The 25,853-nt window shown below is 33.7% G+C and overlaps 1 protein-coding gene across 4 annotated transcripts in view; it reads right to left on the bottom strand.

Annotated features, from left to right (window-relative positions):
• LOC145291168 (protein DGCR6-like) overlaps positions 1-25,853 on the bottom strand; it is a 156,132-nt gene that overhangs the window by 9,926 nt on the left and 120,353 nt on the right. The window contains exons 1-3 of one of the 4 annotated variants that reach the window (XM_080136707.1): positions 14,076-14,226; positions 5,830-5,985; positions 3,517-3,677 (exon numbers count right to left, since the gene is read on the bottom strand). In XM_080136707.1, the coding sequence (XP_079992833.1) occupies positions 3,517-3,677; positions 5,830-5,945 (277 nt within the window). In that variant the 5' untranslated portion in view covers positions 5,946-5,985; positions 14,076-14,226. Of the gene's footprint in view, positions 1-3,516; positions 3,678-5,829; positions 5,986-13,378; positions 13,464-14,075; positions 14,227-25,853 lie in introns of those variants that run through there. The other 3 variants (XM_080136708.1, XM_080136709.1, XM_080136710.1) reach the window with 3 other exon arrangements.

Raw genomic sequence — 25,853 nt, 5'->3', positions numbered from 1 at the left:
TAATACTAACTAATGTGTACTAACACATGCTTGATATAAATAGTAAAAATATAAAGAAAAAAATAAAACGCCAAACAATCTTAAAAGAACCGAAGAAAATAAAAATAAAAAATAAAATAAAGACTAGTTAATAAGACAAAGATAAATAATTAAGATTAAATATTAAAAAAAAACTGGAAATAATACTGAATATCCCCACCCCCATATTGTAGTCAGCTGGAAAGCAGGAAAACGGAAGATAATTCCACAGGCGTGCAGTTCTAAGGAAGAAGCTTTGTTCATGGAATCTACGTTTAGGTTTAGGCACAGATAAAGAGTGGGGGGAATTATTGATAGTGTTTTCAGCTAGACGAGTGTTTCTTGTGAAAGTTTGGTGAGGGAGGACCATAAACTGAAGCTCAGTTGTACACTTTCCATGAAAATAACGATACATCAGAGACAAACTCACAACATCTCTTCTGTGAGATAGAGGTTGCAGGGAAGAGAAAAGGACATCTCCTACGAGGCTGCGAATTCTATTTTGAACTCTATCAAGGCAGGACAAGTCCTTTCTAGCAGCTTCTGCCCAGATGTGGCAACAGTATTCCATCCTTCGACGTACCTGGCTCTTATATAGATAGAGAATTGCATCAGCAGTGAGATATCTACTGGATGGACAGAAAGATCCCACCATTTTTCCAGCGGCCTTGGCAACAGATTTGATGTACGTGTTCCATTTAAGATCAGGAGTAAAGGTCAAACCCAGAAGCTATTTATAAATTATGTATCTGAAACCGATAAATTAATTTTTAATTTCTGCGAACCCATTTCACCTACAATAAAAACCCACCAGGCACACCTGAAAGTTGAAAACATGTCTGACAAAGGGAAGACATCCCGAAATATATAGCATTATGGACACACCACCTGACGCAAGGAAGAACAAAGTACATATAAAATATTAAAAAATACACAAGTATATCTATGGGATAGCTTCTGTACATTTATATCAGATCTACCTCTGCGTTCCATGTTTAAAAAGGATGTGTCCTCTATAGTATCAGACCTGAATGGTTAATTGCAGGTATAGACCGTTTCATTCCCTCAAAAAAAAATTCCAGCAAAACCTAAAAGCCAACCGTGGTTCTCTCCAGAATGTGCTGCTACCATTATGCACAGAAATCACTTTTTTCTATTGTTTCCAACATAATAGATGTACTGAGACTAAAGCTGCTTTCAGGACTGCCAGCAACCACTGTAAAAGAGTAATAAATGAGTTGTATGCTCAGTCTGTCAAGTCCAAAGTAGCTGAGCAGTGGCTTGGTTCTCATCAATTTTGACAAATAGCAAACAGGATCCTGAATAGAAGTGTGTGCTCTATCCCAACTATCATCAATGGATCTGAGGTAATCTCGTCAGCATCAGACAAGGCCAAACTCTTTGCCAAGAACTTAGCAGCCAATTTTACACTATGCGACCAAGGCCGCAAACCTCCAGTATTTCCTCCTGTATCAGAAAACACTATGCGACATACAAATATCTGTGCATGATGTTGTCAAGCTAATCAAAAACCTTGATTCCAGTAAAGCAACTGGCCCTGACAACATTCCTGTCATAGTGCTAAAAAAGCTTCAACCAGAACTTGCTCCCATGCTTACAAAACTGTTTAAGCGTTGTTTTAATGAGAATTGCTTCCCAACACCCTAGAAAACCTCATCAGTATGCTCAATATTTAAGAATTCAGGTGATCGGTCATCTCCCTCTCAGTATAGACCTATAAGTCTCCTGTGCATCATGATTAAGTTGCTGGAATCTGTGTTAAATAGAGAAGTAGTCAACCACCTCAGCAAAAATAAACTTCTTAGTGACACGCAGTATGGTTTCCATTCTGCTAGATCTACAGCAGATGTGCTTACGGTTATATCTCATAGAATTAGCGAATCTCTTAACGGAGGCTTCTTTTCTAGGGCAGTTGTTCGACATATCAAAAGCCTTTGATAGGGTATGGCATAACGGTCTACTTCACAAGATCTCCAGTTATGGTATAGCTGGAAATGCCTTCTCAATTATTAAATCATTTCTCTCCGATAGGTTTATAAGAGTAGTGGTTGATGGGCAGAAATCAGAAGCTCACAGTATTAATGCTGGAGTCCCTCAGGGTTCCATGCTGGGCCCAACTCTCTTCCTAATCTACATCAATGATCTTCCAAATCCTATCCTTAGATCATTCGTAGATATTTATGCTTACGGCACTGCCATTTATGGCAGTACATCAAAGGCTGTAAACGACCAAGTTCTCTAATTCTCTCTCTTCTGATCTTGAGCATGTGGTACAATGGAGAAAGAGGTGGCTGGTTATTTTTAATGCATCTAAAACCAGGCTTTTGTCTTTACATCATCAATGCTCTGATCCACATCTGGCATCAATTGAAATGAATGGTTCTCGTCTTGGGGAGGCTCCATGTTTGGACACGGTCCTGGCCTTGACCATTACTCCTGATATGAAATGGAACATGTACATCAAATCTGTTGCCAAGGTCGCTGGGAAAATGGTGGGATCTTTCTATCGATCCAGTAGATATCTCACTGCTGATGCAATTCTTTACCTATATAAAAGCAAGGATGAAGTACTATTGCCACATCTGGGCAGGAGCTGCTAGAAAGTCTTATCCTGCCTTGACAGAGTTCAAAATAGACTTTGTAGCTTAGTGGAGGATGCTCTTTTCTCTTCCCTGCAACTTCTTTCTCACAGAAGAGACATTGCGAACATGTCTCTGCTTTATCGTTATTTTCATGGCAAGTGCTCGTCTGAGCTCCAATCTATGGTCCTCCCTCATCAAACTTTCACGAGAAACACTCATCTAGCTGAAAACACTAATTTCCCCAACTCTTTATCCGTGCCTAAACCCAAACATAGATTCCATGAACAAAGCTTTTTTCTTAGAACTGCACATCTGTGGAACTCTCTTCCATTTACCTGCTTTCCAGCTGACTAAAATATGGTTGTCTTCAAGTCCAACATAAACAAGTTCTTGATGAGTCGTTCCCCTTAAGTAATCCAATTTACCAAATTTCCACTACTAACAATTACTATGATATTGTCCCATTGACCACTGTACACTTATTAACCTTTATCCTCAAGTGGCCTCTGGGCCTTGATAAGTGGTGACTCCTTTGTAAAAAAAAAAAAAAATGTATATATGTATGGTCATACATATACACACACATGAAAATTGGATCAATAAAAAATGAAACTGCATAGCTTGTTCCACCGTTATATCTACAGTTGCTTCAGCTTAAGTATCTGTTATATCACTAGATTGTTCTGGCTTCTACAAACTTAAATTTCTTTTATATATATGCATTAAACAATGCTTTAATCAAACTAATTTAATCTATTAGTGGTAATGGTTGTAATGGTTTCAGATCCATCTAATAAAATTGTGATAAGTTACTAAAATGTAATTCTAAAACTAAAAAAAAAAAATGGATTGGAATTTGAAACTTTTGAGCAGAAGAAGGTGTGTGTAGATCTACCTTTGTGGTCATTCACTTGTTTTATTCGTTGGTTATTCAAGTTTTTCTCCTCCAAATGCTGCACTTCAGACAAGCTGCGGACAATTTCAAAAACGGTACCATCCAATAGGGCAAGAGCAAGACCTGACAGGAGGTCATATGGAACACGTTGTTGGTATTTGCTAACAAAAGAAAAGCCATTAAAAAAATGTTAAAATAAAAAAAGTTTGGTTGATTTGTTTTTATGGCATATCAACCCTTCTGAGGATTTAAATTAAGCATAATCAAAGCAATAATTCTTGAATCAAGTGAAACATTAGAAAAAATCCTTCTTAAAAACATACAAAAATGACACAAAAGCACAAATCTGACTGTTCACATAATATTGATTTCAACAGCTAACACATTGAACCATCTTATTATGATTCATAGCACAATTTTAAATTTTTTTGTGAACAATATATCCTTATATCAAGCAAACCATATTGAGGAATAACCCTTTTTCTTTAAGATGGGACTGTTTTAATATGCATAGAGACACACAATATTGTATGCATTTAGGTTGGAAAACTCCAACATTAAAAAAAATAAATCATCCACCACAGAAAATACTAACCTAATTTTAAACTACTTGGAACTCCCCCCCCCCAAAAAAAAAAACTATTACTGATAAAAACCTCAACCACTGATTACCATGAAAAAATAGCATCAGATCTTTCACACTTCTCAGGCTAACATTCACAGACAACATGAATTGGAACAAATACATTGAGGACATTGCCAAGGTTGCTGCATAGAAGGTGAGTTCCCTTTATCATGCTAGAAAATTACTTACACCCGAGAGCATCCTATACCTCTACAAAACCTCCATTCACTCATGCATGGCCTATTGTTGCCACATCTAAGCGTTTGCATTTATCACTAATCTTAGACGGGGTCCAAAAAGGAGTTTTAAATCTAAAAAGTTCTGCAATATTGGTCAAACTCCAGCCTCTGTCCCATTGCTATAATGCTGCATCCCTGTGTTGTTTTACAAGTACTTTAATGGAATGTGTTCTAATGAACTCATAGCACTTATGCCTCCTCGACGTACATACTCCTGACTAACCTGACAAGCAGGAAAATCTCACCCTTTTACTGTAGACGTTTCTAAATTCTGGAAAAATTTCTACTTTAATAGCTTTTCCGTTGGACTGCTGGTCTTTGGAATTTCCTCCCTGTTTCCTGCTTCTCTGACTGTACTAACTTGCATAAGTTTAAATGTAATGTAAACAGATATCTCGCTGCTCAACTCTCCTCAGTCCTCTGTCAGACACAATCCCAAATAGTAATCCTTTACGTTCCAAGTGGCAATATGCCTTATTTGGGGGTGAAAATGTGTTTAAAAAAAAAAAAAAGAAAAAGAAAAAAAGAAAGAAAAAATTATACAAGAAAAAGAATTGTATATTTATAAAGATAAGAGATAAAATTTTGTTTAAATCGAAATTTTATCAAAATAACCTCAAAAATAAAGGAATTATGACATGCTGAAATTGAAAATAAATTTCATTCTATTTGTCCATTTTCATGCACGAAATTCTAGACTGGTTTGTGATAATTTCAACAAAAAATACATTGGTTAATAGATTTAGATTTTGATGTGATATAAAAAAAAATATATATATAATATAAGGACTGTGTTATCAGTGGAATCGTTTGGAAGGTGTTGAATGAAAATTCCATGATTGTTATTTTTTCATGCCAATTTTTTTCAATTAAAAATATATTATTTCTGTCAGAACGAAATTAATTCAATAAAAAATTCATTGAAAAATGAAAACAATTTTAATGAAGCATTAAGTGTAAACTGAAAACAAACTTTTAGAAAATTCAAATCAAGAAAAAAAAAACACTCATTGTAAGGTAAGTTTTATGAATAAATATTTGTTTTTTAATCACAAACAACTGCTAGCAAACCCAAAATGTTATTTTTTATATGACTTGTGTTTTCTTTTCATGATTTTTTTTTGTTCAAAAGAAAGAAAGATAACAAATGTTTTCTTTATAATTGTTCTGTATTAGGGTTAAGGTAGTCAGCATTTCAGCACCTTCTGGTGTTTTTCATAAATTGCTTGGACAATTTTGATAATAGCATGGTATATATATTGCATAAGTACCCCCCCCCTCAAAAAAAAAACACAAAAAAAATCTGGGCTTATTTTAGGATTGTGGGCTACGAGGTTAGTTAAAGACAACTAATGGTGTACCCAGTGCAATGGTTCGTATTTCTGCAAATATTGGCATGATGTAAATGAACATTGATTTTGTTTTAATGTAAAATCAAGAGAGACAAACCCTGGTAGTTCTCTCGCCATCTGCTGTAATTCGTTTAGGAAAAAATAATGAATTTTCTGTTGAAGTTCTTTCCTTTCAATTTCTGAGGAATATTGGTCGTCCATTTTGTGGTCCATTTTGTGCTGGCACGAAATCACATCTCAACAAATAGAAAACCTGGGGGGAAAAAAACAGTAGAAATTACAAGATTAAAAATATTACTCCTACAACAATAGAAGGGCCCATGGCATAGTAGATAAAGTACTTACTAAAATTCAGTTGTAAACTAACACATTTCTGGAGAATGGAGGTTCAATTCTCAGTGCAAGCGACATTCAAAATATAATTAGGAATTACTTAGAATTTCTACCGAGTTATGGCTGAAGGAACAAGAGCAAGCTACACTCGTGAATTAAATAAAGGGTTCCAGTTGAAATCCTTTGCAGATTACGGAGTTCAACAGAAAAATTCTCGAGTTTGACAAGATACATCTGATGAAGGTTGGAGATACAGTGACTAAAAACGTTGCGAAAATAACTCAACTCCAGATAAGAACAGCAATCCAAAGAATTAAAACACAAATAATCAATGGTCGTCTGAACAAAATAAACGTAAAAGAAGATTTCATTTATTTCAGACATTTTTTGTCATTTTCACGTCATTATAATGGGATTATCTTAAGTGGCATGCTTCCCCCCCCCCCCGGACCCATTGCTAAAAATGCCACTAATTAAGAAAATTCACAATTCTTTCTCTTTTTACAATTCAAACACATTTGTATTTAAACGTTATTATTGTATTAAAAATGATTATCACTGTATTTACACATTATTGTTGTATTTAAACATTATTATCGTATTTAAACATTATTGCTGTATTTAAACATTATTATTGTATTTAAACATTATTATTGTATTTAAACATTATTGCTGTATTTAAACATTATTGCTGTATTTAAACATTATTATCGTATTTAAACATTATTATCGTATTTAAACATTATTATTGTTAAGACCTTGTTTCACAATTCTTTTTGCTATTGAACCATGTTTGGTACAAATAAACTAGAGTCTATGCCTAACTTGTCCACCAAGTTTCAGTCATGCATGTCCAACAGTCTTTGCTTTATCATATTTCAATGATATATGAGCACTTTGGTGATCATCTCAACAGTAGATATTTTATTTTTGATACTCTTATTTTCCTCAAACAAGACACATTGCCACTTGGATATAAAAGGCCCCACATACTTAAATGCTTTGCAGGGAGTAAGGCAGCAAAATATCTTTTTATTATGTTTAACTTTGTACGGTAAGGGCAGCAGGAAATAGGGAAGGAATTCCAAAGTATAGCAGTTCAAGGAAAGCAACTTTAAAATAGAAAGCTTTTCAGCATCTAGGGACATCTATAGTGAAGAGGTGGTATTTTGTTGCTTGTAAGGTTATTCGGGGGGGGGGGGGTATTTATGCCGAGAGTGTACAAGTCTTACGAGTTTATCAGAATATATTCCATTAAAGTATCTGTAGAACAAGCAAAGGGATACAAAATTACAGTGATGCGAGAGGCTGGAGCTGAGTTGATAGTGCAGAACCTATTAGATTAGAGACTTCTTTTTGGACCTTGTCTAAAAGGGAGAGAGACGAGTGGTAGATGCACCAGCCCAGACATGGTAACAACACTCCATGCATGGGTGAATGATGGCTTTTAAAGATATTGGATACTCTTAAGTACAAGTAATTTTCTAGCATGGTAGAGAGAGCCTATCTTCTTTGCAGCAGCCTGGGGGTCGAAGATCTTAAATGGATTTCACACTCGTCAGAACTTAATGGATCTTATCCACCTCCACTTTCAATCTGTGGTGTTATCACAAAAACAATGCTATCAGACCAATTCGCAGACTATTTTTATAGCCTGTGACGATACTATCAACAGTCCTCTCAAATTTTAGGGAGTAAAACAAAAGGGGAAACAAATATTACAAAAAAAAAAACAGAAATAGGGTTTATCAGCAAAACAAAGATATAGTAAGTTGTTCACCAAGGTACACAAAAGGCAGTAGTATTGTTAATCAAGGTGTGGCAGTAATAAGGACAAAAGGACCAGACAATATAGGTCAATATATTTAGAGTTAGTTTACAGACAGTTTTAGGATTGATGATGAGTTTTGTGAAAGTTTACAACAGTTAGGTACAGTTTATGGGCAGTCTTGGGTTTGTGACAGTTGCAGTTTAGGACAGTAGAAGGTAGGCCATAGCTCGAGCAGGTTGCTATAAACTGACAGCAATTGACGAACATAGCCATGGCAGAAAATGTAAATGTAGACGATAGCAGTTAGAAGGTCATTTTCCATGATGATGTCACGCACATGCACCTGGAACCCAACCGATATATATGAAACATTGTGTTTTCTTTTGTTTCTCTAGAGTTATTTTATTTTTATATTTGTGAGCCTTCGCACCTCTTCCGCAGTCACCAAGCTAACGACACAGCTAGAACAAGAAGATGAAAGAGAAAAGCATGGGGGAGGGAGTCGGTGATTGTCGAGTATGAGGGAGGACATGGCGTCACAGAGCGATCATGGCTAAAATTAAGAGAGGAGCGTATTAGAGTGAGTGAAGCCAGGTGGACAAGTCAGAAATGATTGGGTACGAATATTCAGATGTGCACGTGTTAAAATAGGGGGGGGGGGGATGGTATTTTTTGCATAATGTGAAATTAAGCAGAAGAAAAGAAAATTCTACGAAAACTTGTAGTCAAAGCTGCATGTTAGAATAGGACATCACAAACAGGAAATTAAAAATGAGACATAGCAAAAAAAAAAAAAAAAAAATAGAAAGATCTTTCAGTTCTTGTCGAGAATTTGCCCTTATATAAAAAAAAAAAAAAAAAAAATCTGTGTAGTTTGGGACAGTAGAAGGCTGCGAGGGAACCACAATGGCATATTTCCCAAATCACGTAAATTGATCGAGTTTTATTTTTAAGAAAATCAAATTTTATGAACAAATGAAAAAAGGCTGTTTCATGTCGCCATCTTGAAAAAACAAGGGAAGATAACTCAACAATAATTCAAACTTGTGAATGCGTACGATTTTTCATTGATCGTTTAAAAAATGATTTTGTTTATAAAAATAAAACCACTTGTTCAATTGACATGATTTTTGGAATATGAGTTTTTTGTTCCGTCACGAATATGTACATCATAAAATTTTTATTTATTTTTGTTTTTTTTATATTCTGGACAACCACCACTCTTTCTCTTTGGCTTGTGAGCTGACTACATTTGGACGTTTTGGGTTTTTTTCACATAAGGTTAAATTAATTTTTAGGTAGAATTGCCTGAAAAACAATGCCTATATCTTGTTGTGTGTCCAGTTCGAAATCCCCAGAAGGGAACCAACTATATATAAAAAAAATAAAATAAAATAAAAAAATTAAAAAAAGGACCAAAATCTACAACAGCGAAAACATAAAAATTGTGCCAGGCAAAGTTAGAAAATTAAAAAAATTACATGTTTTGTCAAAATATTCAACAAAAAAAGAAAAACAAAAAACAAAAAAAAAATCTAGGTTTTTGTCCAGAGTTCCCCTATATTGAAAAAAAAAAAAAAAAGAAAAAAAAAAATCTTTATAATGTACATAGCCATGGTGAAATGAAAACTTTGGTACTTATGCACTTGTGTTGCCATGCCGAAATAATGTTATTATTTAGAAAGCCATTCTTAACATAGGGAGGAGAGGGTGTTTTGTAATTATTCTGTACTTTCACCTAACAATTTAATAAAAAAAAAGATATTATAAAACTTGAATTTAACTTGAAAATACTATTAAAAAATAGCACGGTAACATAAGTGCATAAGTACTAAAATTTCATATTTCAAAAATCACATAAACTGATCGAGTTGGAAGGGACAACATCTTGCTTGTCACCGTCTGCAGAGCAAAAACCGAAAGTCAAAAAGGACAGACAATCTTGACTATTATCAAGTTATTTGAGTACTTATGCACTTTAGGGTGTAGAAATTTCCAGGTTGGTATTTAGGGGTGCGTTTAATCATGGCCACCGAGATATAGAAGGCCTGTTAACTGAAAATGCCTGCAGGCAATGTAGGAAAGATTTATCAAACTGTCACTGTTGATACTGTATGAGGGCATTTTTAAAAAGAACATTAAAACATGTTAAAAAGAAAAGAAAGGAACTCAATTCGATTAATAATGAAACTGAACTTTATTCAATATAAAACATAAATATTATGTAAAATTACGTAATTTTAAAGCAATATACAATCTAATACTGATAAAACTGAATTATGAATTTACGGAACAAACAATTAAAGAAACATAGAACAAACAATTCTTGGCAGTGTAGTATCTGTTCTGATGTTACACTTCAATTTTTCTGTTCTCGGCTGGTGGAGGAGAAATCCTTCATGACAGAGACAATTTTTGTTTTTGTTCCTGTCTAGAGTACCCCTTATTGGGGAGCTGGATTTTCCTCTACAAGATTATATGTTGAAATAATTGAATAACTATTACTTTTAATACAAAAATTATATTTAAAGTTTTGGTTTTCTGTTCTTCTATGTCCATTTTTCCCCATGTATGTGTAGCGTATTTTCATCAGTTACATGGTTAGCAATCCTATACTCCGCTATAATCTTCATTTTCATATCAGTGCAGAATATATGAATACGAAAATGAAGTTCATATAACTACTAAAAGACAATCATACCATAATGCAAACATTGGTTAAAAACTAAGAAAATATAGTAAACATCTATGATATTAGATCAGGTTGATGGTGAATTTGGGAGGGGGACATTATTATTATTATTATCATTATTATTATTTCACTCACTAGGAGTTGTCTCAAAGGCCATCATCAGTGATCGCTCACTGGCAGTAACCGATAGTCTTCGCTGGAGACCGTGTGACAAGTCTGCCCAGATTTCCAATCTTCCCCACCTCTTGACCACTCGTGCAGATGATTGCATGTTATCGCAACACCAGTGGAGATCTAATTAGTACTCTCTCTCTCCTCGGACTTTCCATCATCCCTGACCCTTCACAACTAGTTGGTGTGGCACCAGTCGAGGTTATCTAAAGGGTTTTTTGGCACTTCACTGGGAACATTGCGTAAACGGGTTTTATTTTTTTGTAATCGAGCGCATATTTATTTTATTTTCCAAATTGTTTTTATTTCTTTAATTCAATTTGATTCATATTTTTATTTCGTGCTTGTTTTTATTTTGTTTTCATTTTATTTTTATTTATTTTTATTATTATATTTCCCACACTACATATTTTTATTTTTTGTTAAATTTATTTTTTCATACATATTCAAATAATGCTTTTAGCCTTTTTTTTTTTTTCCTCTCAAATAGTACCTTCAAAAAAAGTTTTCGTGATTAAATAAACTACTGAAAACCTTTTGCATATGTGCTTTTTAGGGTTTAGGGAGCAACCATTAAATTAAAACCCGTTTATGCAGGGTCCACGTTCCCCGTGAAGTACCTTTTTTTTATTATCATTATTGTTGTTGTTATAATAATAATAATAATGGTGCTTGTGCGGTGTATGCACCGTGCTATATTTTAGTTATGATTTTCAAGTTAAATTTGATGGTATTTTTTCTTTCATCAAATTGTTAGGGTGAAAATGCAGAATAGTTAGACAGCCTTTCCCTATTAAGAATGGCTTTCTAAATAACATTATTATTTTAGCACAGTAAGTACACGGCACAAATATCAAACCATATTTATTTATAAGATAAACACAAGAAAATATGTTAACTAAAATTTAATGTACTCTTTATTTTTAGTTCATATCAAAACGTTAATTAAAACTGATTAGTTAATGAATTTTTAAGATGAATTTGTGTTTGTATGAATAAAGTGTTCAAGAGAATAAAGAATTTAAAGAATAAAATGAATGTGCTCGAGAGAATAGAGCATTTCCTATTTCATTCCACATTTCAGTCATGTAAATTATTTACAGCCAAAAACTTTTAAGTTTCAAATATATTTCAAAGAAATAAATTATGCCCGGTACTAAAATATTGAATTTATCAATTGTTTTAGTTACAAAAAAAAAAAAAAAAATCTTCCATAAAAAATGCTCCTAACTTTAAAATATTGGGAAATACTCAATGAAAAGTTTTATCTATTATTAAAAGAACAGACTGAAAAATATTCTGATATAAAAATTGTGTGTTTGCAGTTAAAAAAAAAAAAAAAAAAAAAAAAATTCAATTTCCTTCACTAGATATAAAAATTAAAAAACAATCCACTTACTGTTGTATTTTGTTAGATTAAAATTATCACAATGTGCAATTATATAATTATCCAAATGGAGAATTGTTTTTTTCTCTTTAGCAGAATAAAAAACCTGCACAATCTAAGGCAACGAAAAATATTTTTATGGCAACACTGGAAACTTTCTATACCTACATATTGATCAGGAAATGACGCCACGCTGTCATGTTCACTGGCCTACTCTCTCGGTAGCCATGGTTTAATCCACTGGGAAAAATGCACTCTCAGTCTTCATTAAGACATGCATCTAGGAGAATGAAAGCTCTGATGTCAAAACTTGAGGTCTACTATCTGCTTTGTCTTGTGGCAGTCATTGCACCAACAATGATTAGCAGTAATACCAAAAAGTGTGATTGGTTCTGCACAAAGCCTTCACCACTGTAAACAAATCATCTGTGTGGATTTCCGAACAACTTGGTTGTTGTGGCGGAACCTCATACGTTGCAATTGACGAATTCATCATGCGAAGAATATGAACCAAGTTATTTTTTTATATGATTTTCAACATAAATTCAATTTTCATGCTATCTTTTGTCTATTAAATTGTTAGGTGAAAGTACAGAACAGTTAACAAAACCCCCAACCTTCTGATATTAAAAATGGTTTTCTGAATAATAACATTACTTATACAGCGAAGGAACCATGCTGAAATAATACCATTATTATGTAGAAACCCATTCTTAATGTGAGGAGAGTGTTTTGTAACTATTCTGTACTTTCACCTAACAATTTATTAAACAAAAGATACCGTAAAAACTTGAACTTGAAAATACTATAAAAAAAAAACAACAAAATAGCATGGTGCCATTTCAGCATAAGTGCCCGTTATTAATTCAGCACAATTGTAGCTTCCGAGAGACAGATCTTACTTTCTTTGCCTATTTTGTGTGACGTCATTTTTCGGTTAACAGGCCTTGTTTCTTGGTGGTTTGTGGCACGATCCGCATTCTGCATAAGTACTGTTATTTGTTGCAAATTTGGTGTTAATGCATCTGCTATCGCTCTATTTTTTAAATAGCATTTTCGAGTTTACGATATTTTTATTAATTAAATTGTTAAGTGAAAGTACAGAATAGTTACAAAATACTGTCCCCCATGTTAATAATGGCTTTCTAACATTATTATTTCAGCCCGGTAACACAGACTGTAAAGTTTGCTTCTTTCCGATATCTTAGTTACATAATTGCCGCCATAGTACTTGTATAGTTTAATCAAGACATTAAAAAGTGAAAATATTGAAAAAGTTATATTGTACGTACCCATTATGGAATGAAGTTCTCCAAAAAAAAAAAAAAAAAAAAAAAAAAAAAAGCATTCATTAAAATTTGATTTTCCTCAGTAAAAAAAAAAAAAAAAAAAAAATTACTTGATCAAATTAAGTGAATTTGTTTTTCGGAGAACTTCATTCCATAACGGATACGTACAATATAAACTTTTGTTTCAATATTTGCATTTTTTTTTTAATGTCTTGATTAAACTGTACAAGTAGCTAAAATAATTTTCTTTTTTTTTTTTTTCCTATAAAAGAAAATAACAAAAAGCTGAAATAATGTTGTAATTTTGGTACTTGTGCAGTTTACGGACCGTGCTGAACTAATATAACAATTATTTAGAAAACCATTCTTAACATACGGAGGGGGCTTTTTAGCTAGTCTGTACTTTCACCTAACACTTTAATAAACAAAAAATACTGTAAAAATTGAATTTAACTTGAAAATCATATCTAAAAAAAAAAAAAAAAAAAAAAAATAGCACGGTTTGTCGGTTTACAAACAGCGTAATTCTAATTTTTTTTTTTTTAATATTCTACTTGGATGCTCACTCATTGATTAAAACAAATAGAACAATTCGAATAAATAATAAGAAATTATAGTTATGTTCGTTTAACATATTAAATAATAAATATGCCAATTTTCGTTTAACATAATACAGAGTTCGAATATAAACAATACTCACGAGTTAAACGCAAACAGATTTCGTCTCGGAAATCTCATGAAATTAACAACTTCCGTTGAAGAGAATTTCAAGAGTTATTTCCCTTGTCTCGTGTGGATTTTCTTCTGAACCAGATATGTACGAAGTGGATGCAACTTCAGTTTGACCAAATAAATAAATAAATAAATAAATAAATAAAAATCTTTATAATATACGTACCCATAACGGAACGAAAATGTCATATTTCAAAAATGAACTTATCTGTACTAATAGAATCAGCCTTGTAATGTACTAATGTATTATATATCGTAGCCATTACAAAGCTGCTTTTGATCTCGGTAATTTGAAATGAGTTGTCTCCCTTCATTTATTAAATATGGCGGCTCAAGGCACAACATTCTCGCTCCTCAAAATTTGATTTTCTTGGTTAAAAAAATACTTGATCAACTTATGTGATTTTTGGGATATAACATTTTTGGTCCGTGACAAGTTTGCCCACCATAGAGATTTTTCTATGTTCATTATTTTTTTCTCAAATTAGGTTGAACTCTGGGCTACAAAATGTTGTATCTGTTTTGTCTTCGGTCAGACACCACAAAATGTAGTATCTCTTTTCTGTCTTTGGTCAGGAAAGATAAATCCTTCTAGACTAAGGCAAATTTTTATTTTTGTTCCAATTCAGACTGCATCTTTGGGGAGCTAGATATTCTCTACATTAAAAACCAACCTTGTTTCTCGTTATCTTCATGAGGAAGTAAGTAGCAACAATAATAACAACGATAGCTAATGAAGTTTTTTGGGGCAAAGTGTATTATTTTGATTCCCATCAGCCTCAACTCCTTTGAAGCTGAATTTAGGATTTCTACTACTACTACTACCTGTAGAGTATTTTATTTACCTCCTCTATAAAAGGTTAAATACAAGGTCAGGTATGCTTTAGAAAAACAAGCACACTAAGATTAGTGTGCTCTGGCCTACAAAAAGTGCCAAAGCAGCTCTCTCGGTATTTCCCAGTAGAGGTGCTTTAGCAATAAAGTAATCTCTTCTTAAAGAGAAGGAAAATCCTGGGAGGGTGGACCTCCTGAGACTGAACAGGATGATATCTAAGCCTGACAGCAGTAAAATCACTGTCAGATTGACAAGGACATATTCCTAAACACCTAATAAAGTTTTATGAGGGGAAGACGAATTGGAGATTTCCCAAAATAACCAACAAAGTAAAAAAGGAGTAAAAAAATAATTGTAGTTTGTAACATGACAAGTAAGAATGAAAAACAAAATGGTAGCCAAATTCAAGTCATAGTCAAACCTTGATAATCGCCCCAAAATCGAAAATTAAACAAAATACATTGCTTATTCAAAAACTGAAATATTGAATTTCAAGTAAAACCAATTGTATCTACTTAATTGTCACGTCGCAGTAATGAACATATCCTAAAATTATGAACAACGATAAGAAAATTGATTATTAATGAAAATAGTTTTCAAAGACAGTTAACGATAATTGAGTTTTACTAAAAAAAAAGAAAACTGGAAAGTTCGACCCATAACAAGGGAGGTAGTTATTTATCTGCCGCCCACCTCGGCAAAATGTGGCACAAGGCCAGAAAGTGGGGATCCAGCAGGTTCCCCTAAAGGAGGGTCACTCCTGCAATTGTAAAAATTGCCTGAGTAACCCCGTCAGCATTCCCCGGTAGGGGCGCCTCAGGCAGTAAGCAATGAACTTACTCCACCGGAAAGCCCAGTGGCAAGGCCTGGGAGGGTGGACCTCCTAGGTATTACCCAGGCGGCGTACCTCAGTCCAACAAGTGCTGGGCCAGTTTGAGGCCCCTCACCTGTTGGGCTGAGTGTCAAGTGACGAATCCTTGACGAGTACTACTACCCTGTCTCCCTGCAGCCGAAGCCGCTAGGAGACACATCCCCATCAGACGAACTAATGGGGATATCGTTATTCATTCAAATATCATAGACTCTTTTTTAACAAAAAAAAATAAAAAGCAACACTTAAGAACAACACCAACAAATAGCAATTAACTCAAGCTACCTTGTTCACATGTTAGAAAAAATGATTTTTATTTACGATAGTAATTATTGGATGTAAAGACTGGAGTATAGACTGTCTTTTTGGTCACCTAGACCATTATGAAGTTAGTTAAGGATAGTGTTCATTAATGTGTAAAGTCCATATTTTTTAGAAAATGTCCAGAAATATTTAGAAAATATTTAATGAAGACAGTTCAAAATAAATCCTGGGTAAAAGAGAAAAACTCAGAACAAAATTGTTCATGTTACTTTATAAGACAGAAATTCCTGGTAAGGGTAGTTGTCCACGTGAATTAATTCCAGTGCGCACAAAATCCATGGTAAAACCTTTTTACGTTTTATGATGGAGCTAGGAGGAAAGACAGAAAGTTGATTTATTTTTTTCCTGCGAAACAGTATTTATAATCAGGATTACAACATTCTCGAAAGTTTTGGACTGTTTTTGGCATTTTGCAAAGACAAAAATTAGTCCACATAGTATTTACATGGGCTTGAGACGGAGAACATATTGAACACTACATTATTTGTTTTATGTTAGCAAAGCAGTGTTTTGCTTAGAACTGGCATCTTGAAAATAATTTTGATCAAGTTATCTCCCTTTGACTGTTTAGCAATAGTTGATTCGTCTGCATGATGACAACTACATGTTTATTGCTTCAACATGACGATTAAGTAGATCCTATTGGTTTTAATTGAAATTCAATATTTCGATTTTCAGATTTTGCTCTTATAATGATTGGTAATATTTATTTGATGGGTTTCTATCAGTCTTTTGTTTAATTTTCAATTTTTGAGCGATTATCAAGGCTTGACTATGGCTCGAATTTAACCACCATTTTGTTTTTCATTCAAACTTGATAGATTTTTTTTTAAATAATAATAATAATAATAATAATAATAATAATAATAATAATAATAATAATAATAATAATAATAATAAAAACTTTAAAATAAATTTAAACAAAAAATTTATCCAAGTAGGTAGAAGAGTAACTTATTTTGCCTTTGGTAACATTTATTTATTTATTTTTTTTTTTCACCTCTCTTTTTTTGTTTTGTTGCTTATCACCCACTTTGGTGTTTTGATGACGATCTTTGCATTCTCCATTACCACTCTGAACTTAGGGTTAGTATTGAGGTTAATGATGCTTATATTTTCATCTTCAAATAAAGTTGGTGAACATTTTATGTTATCCGCCTCTTCTGATTAAAAAAATATTTTTTTCACCTGTGCCATTACTAAGTAAATGAAAAAAAAAAATTCTTGTCCAGAATTCTCTTCATAGTAAAAAGCAAAAATAAAAAAAATCTGTGTGATATACATACCATGACAGACGAAAATGTCATATTCAAAAAATCACATAAATTGATCAAGTATTTTTTTAAACTCAGAAAATAAAAGAAACTTCGACAACAACACTCAGCATTATTCAACAAAAAAGGCCCAATTCTCCTCCATAACAATGCCCAACTGCACGTTGCTAAACCGACCCTGCAGAAGTTGAATAGATTGGGCGATGATACGCTGCCTCATCTGCTATACTCTCCAGACCTTTCACTTACTGACTATTTCAACAACTTTCTGTGAGAGAAATGCTTAAAAAATCTGATATCAAAAACGCCTTTAGCAACTTAATTACCACCAGAACGCAAGATTTTTTTTATGTTACTGGCATAAATACATTTGTTTTGCATTGGCAAAGTGTGTTGATTTTGATGGTGCTTATTTCGATCAATAAATTTTTGTTTGAGCCGAGATATGTTCATCTAAATTTAAAAGTTAAAAACCGCAAGAACTTTCTTGTCAACCTGATATATTCCAGGTTTTATATATATATAAACACCCTGCACTGAAGATTCCCGAAAGGATGAAACACCAGTGTCTGTAGGTATTTAATTATTATAGTAAAAAATAATTATGACAGCCCCTTTAAGAAATTCGTTTCTTATCGTTGAGCACTTTCAGTTGAATTAAAGTCGGTCAATTTAGCTCTTATGCATAGATCATCGTATAACGATTAGATCACTGTCTGACTGACGTAAATGAACATTTAAAATTAAGATGTTTAAATTCAACATTATTTCACGCGGTTAATGGTAGCCGAATGGATTAGATCTCCGCAGACAGACTCCAAAATCTCCAAGATGAGACTATATGTATATGTACCAACGCACTTTACGATGGTCGCCTGACTGCTCCACATTTTTCTAAAGAGATTCTTATTGAACTCATTTTAATGTGCACAAAATCTGTGGAGTTTAGTTTTTGTGATATTATGTACTGTCAGGTTGACGGGGTTTCAATGGGGAGTCCGTTGGCCCCAACTTTAGCGGATATTTTCGTCGGGTACAATGAATCCGTTTTGTTTAATTTTATAACAAAACCCACTGCATATTTCAGATATGTTGACGACACTTTTGCTGTTTTTCCATCACAAAGTGAAGCGTCGATATTTTTTGATAGGTTGAATTCTTTGCATGGAGCTCTAAAGTTCACTATGGAAAGTGAGAAGGACAATTCACTTCCCTTCTTGGATGTTCTTGTCGAAGGGGGGGGGGCTTTCTCACTACAATTTATAGGAAGCCGAAATTTACTGGCCTATATGTGAACTGTTTGTCTTTTGTAGCAAAATCACGTAAGGTCGGCTTAATTAATACTTTGGTACATAGAACCCTGATGATTTGTTCACCTAACAGATTAGACGCCGAACTCGATAAGATCAGGGAAATATTCATCAATAATGGTTATCCTGTTGACCTTATTGATGACTGTATTTTCAAAAAGGTTGCGGATTTTAAATCCCCTAAAAAGTTTTGACCTGTGAAATGCCCGATTTATTTAAAATTACCGCGGATTGGGGAAAAGAGTAACAGACTTTCCAAACAGATTCGCAGAAGTATTTATGACTGCTTTTATTCTGTGTCTTTGCGTTTGGTATATACTACGAGACCTGCATTTCCTTCTTTTCACAAGGATAGTTTGCCTTACATCCAAAATAGCAATATTGTATATCAATTCAAATGCCAGTGCGATGCTGGTTATGTTGGGCGAACATCCTTGCATCTTTTGACTCGTATAAATCAACATGTTCCATCGAAGATCAGACAAGGGAAGATGGGGTCTGGTAGTCTCCCTCCTTCTGCAGCCTTGGACTCTGCTATTGGCCAGCATTTGATTGACAACCCGTGCTGTGCCGATAGATATAAAATTGAATGGTTCGAGATGCTACATAGAGCGGACTCCAGAAATCATTTAAAGATTTTAGAGTCTGTCTCTATTGCGGTGCGGAAACCTTCTTTGTGCCGGCAGAAAGAAACATCTAATACATTGTTTCTCTTTGAAGAACTGTGAATCTGTTCTCCTGTTTTTTTTTTTCTTCCCCTCGTTGTGCCATTATTTTAATCGTTTTTTAAACGTTAGTAAACTTTATTTTAGTGTTGCCGTAACTTTTGGCACATTCAATAGTTCCCCATCAGAACTCTGTACTTTCGACATAGTATTATTATTTTTACGCTATCGATTTTCTCCTGATGAGATGATAGCTGAAAGAGCTCTCGAGAGACTTCCGCCCATTATATTTAAAACTTTATTTAAATTCTGTACCTCTAAACATTTATATATATATATATATATATATATATATATATATATATATATATATATATATATGAATAAAAATACCAGCGGTGGTTGACGTTATGTTGTTTTGAAAAAAGAAAAACCGAATGAATTTATGAAATGATCAATGTTCCGTCCCTATTGCAGGTAGGATTCTAACACTGTTCCTTTTCATTTTCGTATGGTCTATGATCGTTTTCTTTTTTGCATTTTTCCTTTTAATATCCTGAAGATGTCCTCTGCAATAGGGACGAAACGTTGATCATTTCATAAATTCATTCGGTTTTTCTTTTTTCAAAACAATATATATATATATATATGAATATTTATTTAAAAAACTATATATACATATTCCAAAGATGAACCAGCAGTTTCATTGTATTGTATATATATATGTATATATAATACATTGTATTATATATATATATATATATATATATATATATATATATATATATATATATATATATATATATATATATATGATGAGTGTAATGGATATAGTATTCCAACAAAAGAAAGAGATTAAAAAAAGGAACAAACCAAGTTACACATCCATCAACGTTTTGTCTTTATTGCAAGACTTTTTCTCGATGAATTGAAAAAAATGAAATACTAGTACAATATTAGAAAATATATTTGTTGTAATGAAAAGTATAAATTTGTTCTATTTCAGAATGAAAAAAAAATCGTTCGAAATTCAATAAAAAAAGTTATAGTATTGTGAAAGAGATTTAAAAAATTTTTTCAACGTCTTATGGCCGTTATATATATATATATATATATATATATATATATATATATATATATATATATATATATCGTCATTGGCAGAACTCGGATACATTTTGCTCATTAGTATTGATTCAGCCCCAGCTACAAAGAGTTTTAGGTGATCCATGAGGCACAACTTCAAATGTCACCATTCACTTCGGATCAAAATTCGAATAAGGATTTTAGAAATAAGGTTTAGTGTCATTATATATTGATTTTAATCTTTGTAAATACGCATTTAAAAGTTGTGCAAAACTGTTTGAATTTGTATTCAAATTTATTAAAAACAAGTGAAGCATGTATGGTACCCCGTGAGTGCACAGTGAACAAGGCACAAAAAAATGACTAAGTTTAGCATCCCTCCCCCTCCCCCCCATTTAGCCCCAAAAGTCCCCAGGGGACGTCAAATCCTGATGAAAATGAACAAACGGTGCAGTTTTAAGCCTTAACATATGTAAATTTGAGTTCTGCACTATGCAAAAAAAAAAAAAAAAATGATTAAGTCCATCATTTGCATCCCCCAGTATTTAACTCCAAAAGTCCCCAAGGCCTTAACATATTTAAATTTGAGTTCAGCACCATGCAAAACTGCTAAATAGACAAATACAGAAGATTTTGGACAAATATCGTAAAATTGTCCCAAAAATAGTGTTCTTATTAGCCATAAAAGAACCCCTGGGGCATACCTAAGAGTTATCATGAAGTATAGACAAACAAAATTATATAGAAATCAGTTACAAATTTTCAGAAAGTTTTATAAAAATCCAAGGCATCAATTTTTTTTAATAAGTACAAAAGTGTCAATTTTAGCCATTTTAACCCGAAAGACACCCCTAGGGGGTCAACCGAACTTTTTCCGGAAAATCTGTTCTGTTACTTTTTTACTCATATCATGTTTAATGTTTGTGCAAAATTTTAAAAAATTCCAAGGCATAGTTATAGAGAAAATTGAGGACAGATGAACGGACAAGGGTGAATTTTCTTTTTGTTGGGGGACAAAAAAAAATAATTTTAGAAGTATATGAAGATACTCCTCATGATTATAAAATCCCTACAACCAAAGTAAAGTGTTAAGCCACATTTTTTTAATTTACTATTCTTGTAGAGCTCTATATGAAGGGATATGTGGCGGATCTTGATTCAGCACGGTTGCGATTTTTAGAACTTGATTGTAATATTATTGTAAATTACAATTTATACACACACATTGATGCATAAAATATAATTCTATATGGATATACATACGTGTATATGTGTTGCAAAAGACAAAAGGCGAAAAAAAAAAAACAATAGGAATAAACCATCACAAACGAGAGCTCTCCTGGTTTCGTTCGGACCAAGTACATCTTCAGAAAAATAATAGATAAAAAATGACATAGGAAAAAAAAAAAAGAAGAAATCTTCACTTTTTCTGAAAATGTTTGTTGATCCAAACAAAACCGGTAAAGCTTTCGATTTTGCTAATTTATTCCTGTGTTTAATTTCTTTTTCCTTTTTGTCTTTTTTCACACATCCTGTCTCCACCTCTTTTCATTTAGTTTTTTTTTTTTTTACATTTTCACCCCAAACAAGGCACATTGCCACTTTGGTGTAGGGGGCTACTATCAGGGGCAACAACTACTGAGGTACTATGTAGGGATTTGGCCAGCAAGATGTTGGTTCACGTTACACTTGAACTTCTGCATGTCAGTACAGTTGGGGAAGCAGGGACCTGGAATGGAATTCCAAAGTCTAGCGGTTCTGGGGAAGAAACTACTGGAGTAGAAAGCTCTTTTACATCTATGGATCTCTACTGTGAAGGGGTGGGATTTAGTTGCCTGTCGGGTTTGTCGAGGATGTTTACATTGTGGAGGAACAAGTGCTTACAGTTCGTCAGAGCATTCACCATTAAAATACTTGTAGAACAGGTAGAGGGATGCAACATTTCGTTGATGGGACAGAGGCTGAAGCTTAGATGCCAGTTCAGTGTCTGTCAGATTGGCGACTCTCCTTTGAACCTTGTCTAGGAGCAAGAGACTAGTAGCAGATGCATCAGCCCAAATATGACAGCAATACTTCATACATGGACGAATGGTGGCCTTATAGAGGTACAGGATACTTTCAGGTGTTAGTAGTTTTCTAGCATGGTAAAGAGAGCCTACCTTCTTCGTAGCGGCTCTGGCAATGCTTTCAATGTAATTGTTCCAACTCATGTTTCCTGTGAACGTTAGGCCAAGGTGTTTGAAAGATGTACTCTCAGATAAAGAGTTGTTGGCCATTGCTATTGGTGGTAGAGAAAGTTTCTTGTAATTATTGAAGGAAACAAGTTTTTGTCCCCATTCCACTACAGATTGGAGGTCATCGTCTAGTGTTTCTGCCATTTCTTTAGATATGTGTTCATTTATTTTCCTGTCGTGCTTGTTATAGAGTGTGGTGTCATCAACATATATACCCATCTCAGAGGCAATTTTGTCGGAGAGGTCATTTATGAATATTAGGAATAATAGAGGTTCAAAGATAGACCCTTGGGACACTCCCGCATTTATATCATATTGTTTAGATATACGACCGTCGAGGACAACCTGGATTTTTCTCTTATCTAAGAAGGATTTAATTATGTTAAGTATTCTACCAGTGATACCGTATGATCTAATTTTTCTGAGGAGACCCTCATGCCATACCCTGTCAAAAATCCTCATGCACATATATATATCAAATACTAGCAGGGTGACCCGACGTTTCCCGGGATTGAATGATGATCAACGAATGTTTCACACTTCTATATTTTTATTGTCATTGAAATTGATGAAATCGCCCATTTTTTCAATCTAGGTGGGAACATATCGTATGTCTTATTTCACAATACATTCTAGTCTACATTGCACTGTAGAGAACCTACTGTTGATTTTATAAAATTATTTTTTTATATATAACTAGCGAGGGGTACCCGGCGTTGCCCGGGTGTTTGTAGGTGTGTGTGGAAACTCCGAGGGTGGGGGGGGGGGGTTAAAAAAAAAGTAAGTATGAGGATCGGACCCGAACCGTTGAGGCAAAGTTGTAAATTAAAGTGTGAAAAAAAACGTGCGACGTTAACCATTGCCCCACCGCGACATGCTAACGGAAACGCGTTTGAATTTATTTAATTACTTGGATTTAGCAGGTGCCCGTTTTAATGAGTTAATGAGGTCAAGTTTGACGCGGGATTTCATTTGCTGCTGAACGCTTACCCCCCCCCCCCCAAGATGTTATAGAAAAAAGACTAACCCACATGCGGTGAGCGACAAATGTTGAATATTTATCTTCCCGAAATCGAGCAAATTAAATAGACAGGCGAGCTTCGTTGTTAACTGTGAGATATTACGATTTATATGTGGTATAAAAAGTTTTAAAAAGTTGTGAAGCGAGCGATCGCTTCTCTGGAAAAAGCCTTTTGTTGACATACAGAAAAAGCGAACACACATACATACATACATACATACATACATACATTTTCGCTTTTATATTTATAGATGAGTCAAAATGCAAACTGTTTAAAATGTCACAAACCCACTTGATGTAGAAAAGGATTTTCGCCGAATGTATTTGTGCCACTCGCACTCTCTACATCAATTCATAAAGATACGAAATAAACAGATTCACCGAAGTCCCGTCGATTCCTTTTGACTCGATCTTGGTTTGTGATGTTAAGGTCAAGGCTGCTTTTTGGTCAACGAATGGCAACACATGCAGTCATGTTGATTTTTTTTTTTTGCTTATTTTTGTTTATTAAATCATGCATTTCTTGAGTTTGTGTGGTTAAGCACACACTTTAAAAAATACATTCATTTCTTGTTTAAAAAAAAAAAAAAAAATCCAATCACGCGCGCAAAAACGAAATTAATAAATTTCAGAGGCGCAACGATTTCACAAAAATACGCCCACACAAATTCTGCGGGGGGTGGGGTGGGGAGATAACTTAAAATGTGTTTTGTTCGGCGGACGTAGTCAGAAGCATACCACGTGACAAAGACATACACTTTTTAACCAATCAACACTCAAAGAAAGACTTAATTTTCAAACCTTTTTCCCAGCTTGCCTGGGAGCCTCTCAAAAAATATATCAACGCTGAGCGAACGGTTCTCATTCTCTTTTCTCTTTCTCTTATCAACGTCTTTATTGCTACTTCTTTTCGCCAGCATGACGAAACGTATTCGCACGTACGCATGCACAGAGAGAATAATGCAGACATTCAGCCGTGCACAGAAGCATTTACTCTTTTACTTCTTTTTTTCATTATGCACAAAAGAAACAAGCCATGTTTCTCACTCAGAAAACAAATGTTATTATCTTCTTTTTTCTTTTCTTTTCTTTTTTTTCTTTTCTTCTTTTTTTCTTTTCTTCTTTTTTTTCTTTTCTTCTTTTTTCTTTTCTTCTTTTCTTTTCATTTTTCTTCTTTTCTTCTTTCTTTCTTTTCTTTTTTCTTTTCTTTTTTCTTTTTTCTTTTCTTCTCTTTTTTCTTCTTTCTTTCTTTTCTTTCTTTTCTTCTTTTTTTCTTTTCTTCTATTTTTCTTTTCTTCTTTTCTTTCTTTTCTTCTTTTCTTCTTTTCTTCTTTTTTTCTTTTCTTGTTTTTTCTTTTCTTCTTTTCTTTTTTCTTCTTTTCTTCCGATCCAACGAATATTCTAAAAATAACTTTTACATTCATACAAAAAAAAACTGACTGCCAAGACACGATTTTCGGACACTAAAAATAATTTCGTTTCTACTTGTTAATTTGTGTAAATAAACGAAGTTTATTTCCCATATTTGATTTTTATTATTATTTATTTATTTATTTGTGGTGGAAAAGGGATGTAATCAGACCTGATTACCACTACAAGTTTCGATGAGTAAAACAAATTAACTTTTACATGAAATAATGTTTAAGATAAGAAACATGTAGCAACCGACACCTGCTATAAACACAGGCAAGAACTACTCACGACTTTGGGATTTGAAATCCATTTTCTCCTTGGCTTGTCCAATCACAAGCCAGCTCTCAATCATATGACGGAGTATATAAAAGGCGAAAACTGAAACCCTCAATTCTCTTTCTCAGTGCTCTGCCCAGCAGTACACTCGACACATTTATTTTTTCACAACCTCCACCAAAGTAAACTCGTCAGCAAATCAATTCGTCACCGACGTTTATCAACGAGCAACTTAACGACTTAAAATTCCACTGGAATCGTTCAAATTTAAAGAAATTATATTCAATTCTACGAAACAAATTTGAACACAGTCACAAGCAACAAGCTTCATGTTGACACAAAGGAACAGATTTTACAAGCAGCTGTCACGGATGGACATATTACAAAATCCTCACTACTTCGGATTTTTTAAATTACAACTGACACACATAAAAGAA

This window comes from Euprymna scolopes, chromosome 12 (assembly GCF_053919585.1).
Source record: "Euprymna scolopes isolate OS-2025 chromosome 12, ASM5391958v1, whole genome shotgun sequence".
Lineage (NCBI taxonomy): Eukaryota > Metazoa > Mollusca > Cephalopoda > Sepiida > Sepiolidae > Euprymna > Euprymna scolopes.
The sequence above is the reverse complement of the archived record's forward strand: the minus strand, read 5'-3'. Positions and strand labels throughout refer to the sequence as shown.